This window comes from Bison bison, unplaced genomic scaffold (genome assembly GCF_000754665.1).
Source record: "Bison bison bison isolate TAMUID 2011002044 unplaced genomic scaffold, Bison_UMD1.0 scf7180017864537, whole genome shotgun sequence".
NCBI classification, from domain to species: domain Eukaryota; kingdom Metazoa; phylum Chordata; class Mammalia; order Artiodactyla; family Bovidae; genus Bison; species Bison bison.
The window spans coordinates 7,264,387-7,265,264 of NW_011495085.1; the positions used below are offsets into that span (position 1 = coordinate 7,264,387).

At 37.1% G+C, this 878-nt stretch overlaps 1 protein-coding gene across 1 annotated transcript in view; it reads right to left on the reverse strand.

Moving 5' to 3' along the window:
- Window positions 1–878, reverse strand: part of TEX11 (testis expressed 11) — a 191,742-nt gene that overhangs the window by 49,267 nt on the left and 141,597 nt on the right. Inside the window, exon 21 of the mRNA XM_010832132.1 lies at window positions 519–559. Within this exon, the coding sequence (XP_010830434.1) occupies window positions 519–559 (41 nt within the window). The remainder of the gene's footprint in view (window positions 1–518; window positions 560–878) is intronic.

Consider the following 878-nt stretch of genomic DNA (forward strand, 5'->3'; position numbering starts at 1 on the left):
ATCTTCCTGACCCAGGGATTGAACCCGGGTCTGCTGCATTGTAGACAGACGCTTTACCGTCTGAGCCACCAGGGAAGTCCAGATAGATCGATGGACAGCCTCAAAATAACAGAGTAAGCAATCTGAATTTGATGCAGAGATCATGAAAATTAGTGGGGTTCAGAGTGTTTTTGTTTTGATCCTTTTTTACCTGTTCATTTTCTAGGTTAGAATCAAGTGGAAACAGAGATGGAAGGCAGGTAGGGAGGGAGGAAGGAAAAAACAGAAATGTCTTTTTAAAAACTGTAATAAAAACAGAGCTGAAATCACATTTGGAGATGAATGCTAGTGACAGCAAACTTTTCTCTGCTTGTGAATAAAGAAACTAGATATACTGCTGTGACAAATGTTAGTAAAAACATGAAGCTTAACTCAAACATGAAGCCTGAGGCAGTGTGCTCAATATACTTGGAGAATTTATATATTGATAGAGCATAGAGGCAAGATGAATGAGTGAAAATAATCAAGGAGATATTTACCTGTATTGAAGTAAGCCAAAATTCTATCCATTTCTTGCCTTCTAAAAAGTAAAGAAAAGAGTATTTTCCTGCTGTTCCAAAGCTTTACTTCAGAAAAGTATCAAAAAGAGACTCTATTTGTACCTGAGCTTCTCAAAGAAAATGCAAAATTGTGAAGTTTGTTGCTCAAGGTGCAAATCTATCATTTTACACTGTTTTTCCCCATTATAGGATACTGTTCCTCAGCCCCAATGTCCTCGTATTTTTTTCTCTCTTCCCCCTCTACACCTAAGCAAAGGATTTCAATGACTGATAAAGTTTTATATTACAGGGTCGTAGAATTTGAGAGCAGGTACTGATCTCTGTGATTTTCAACTTTTT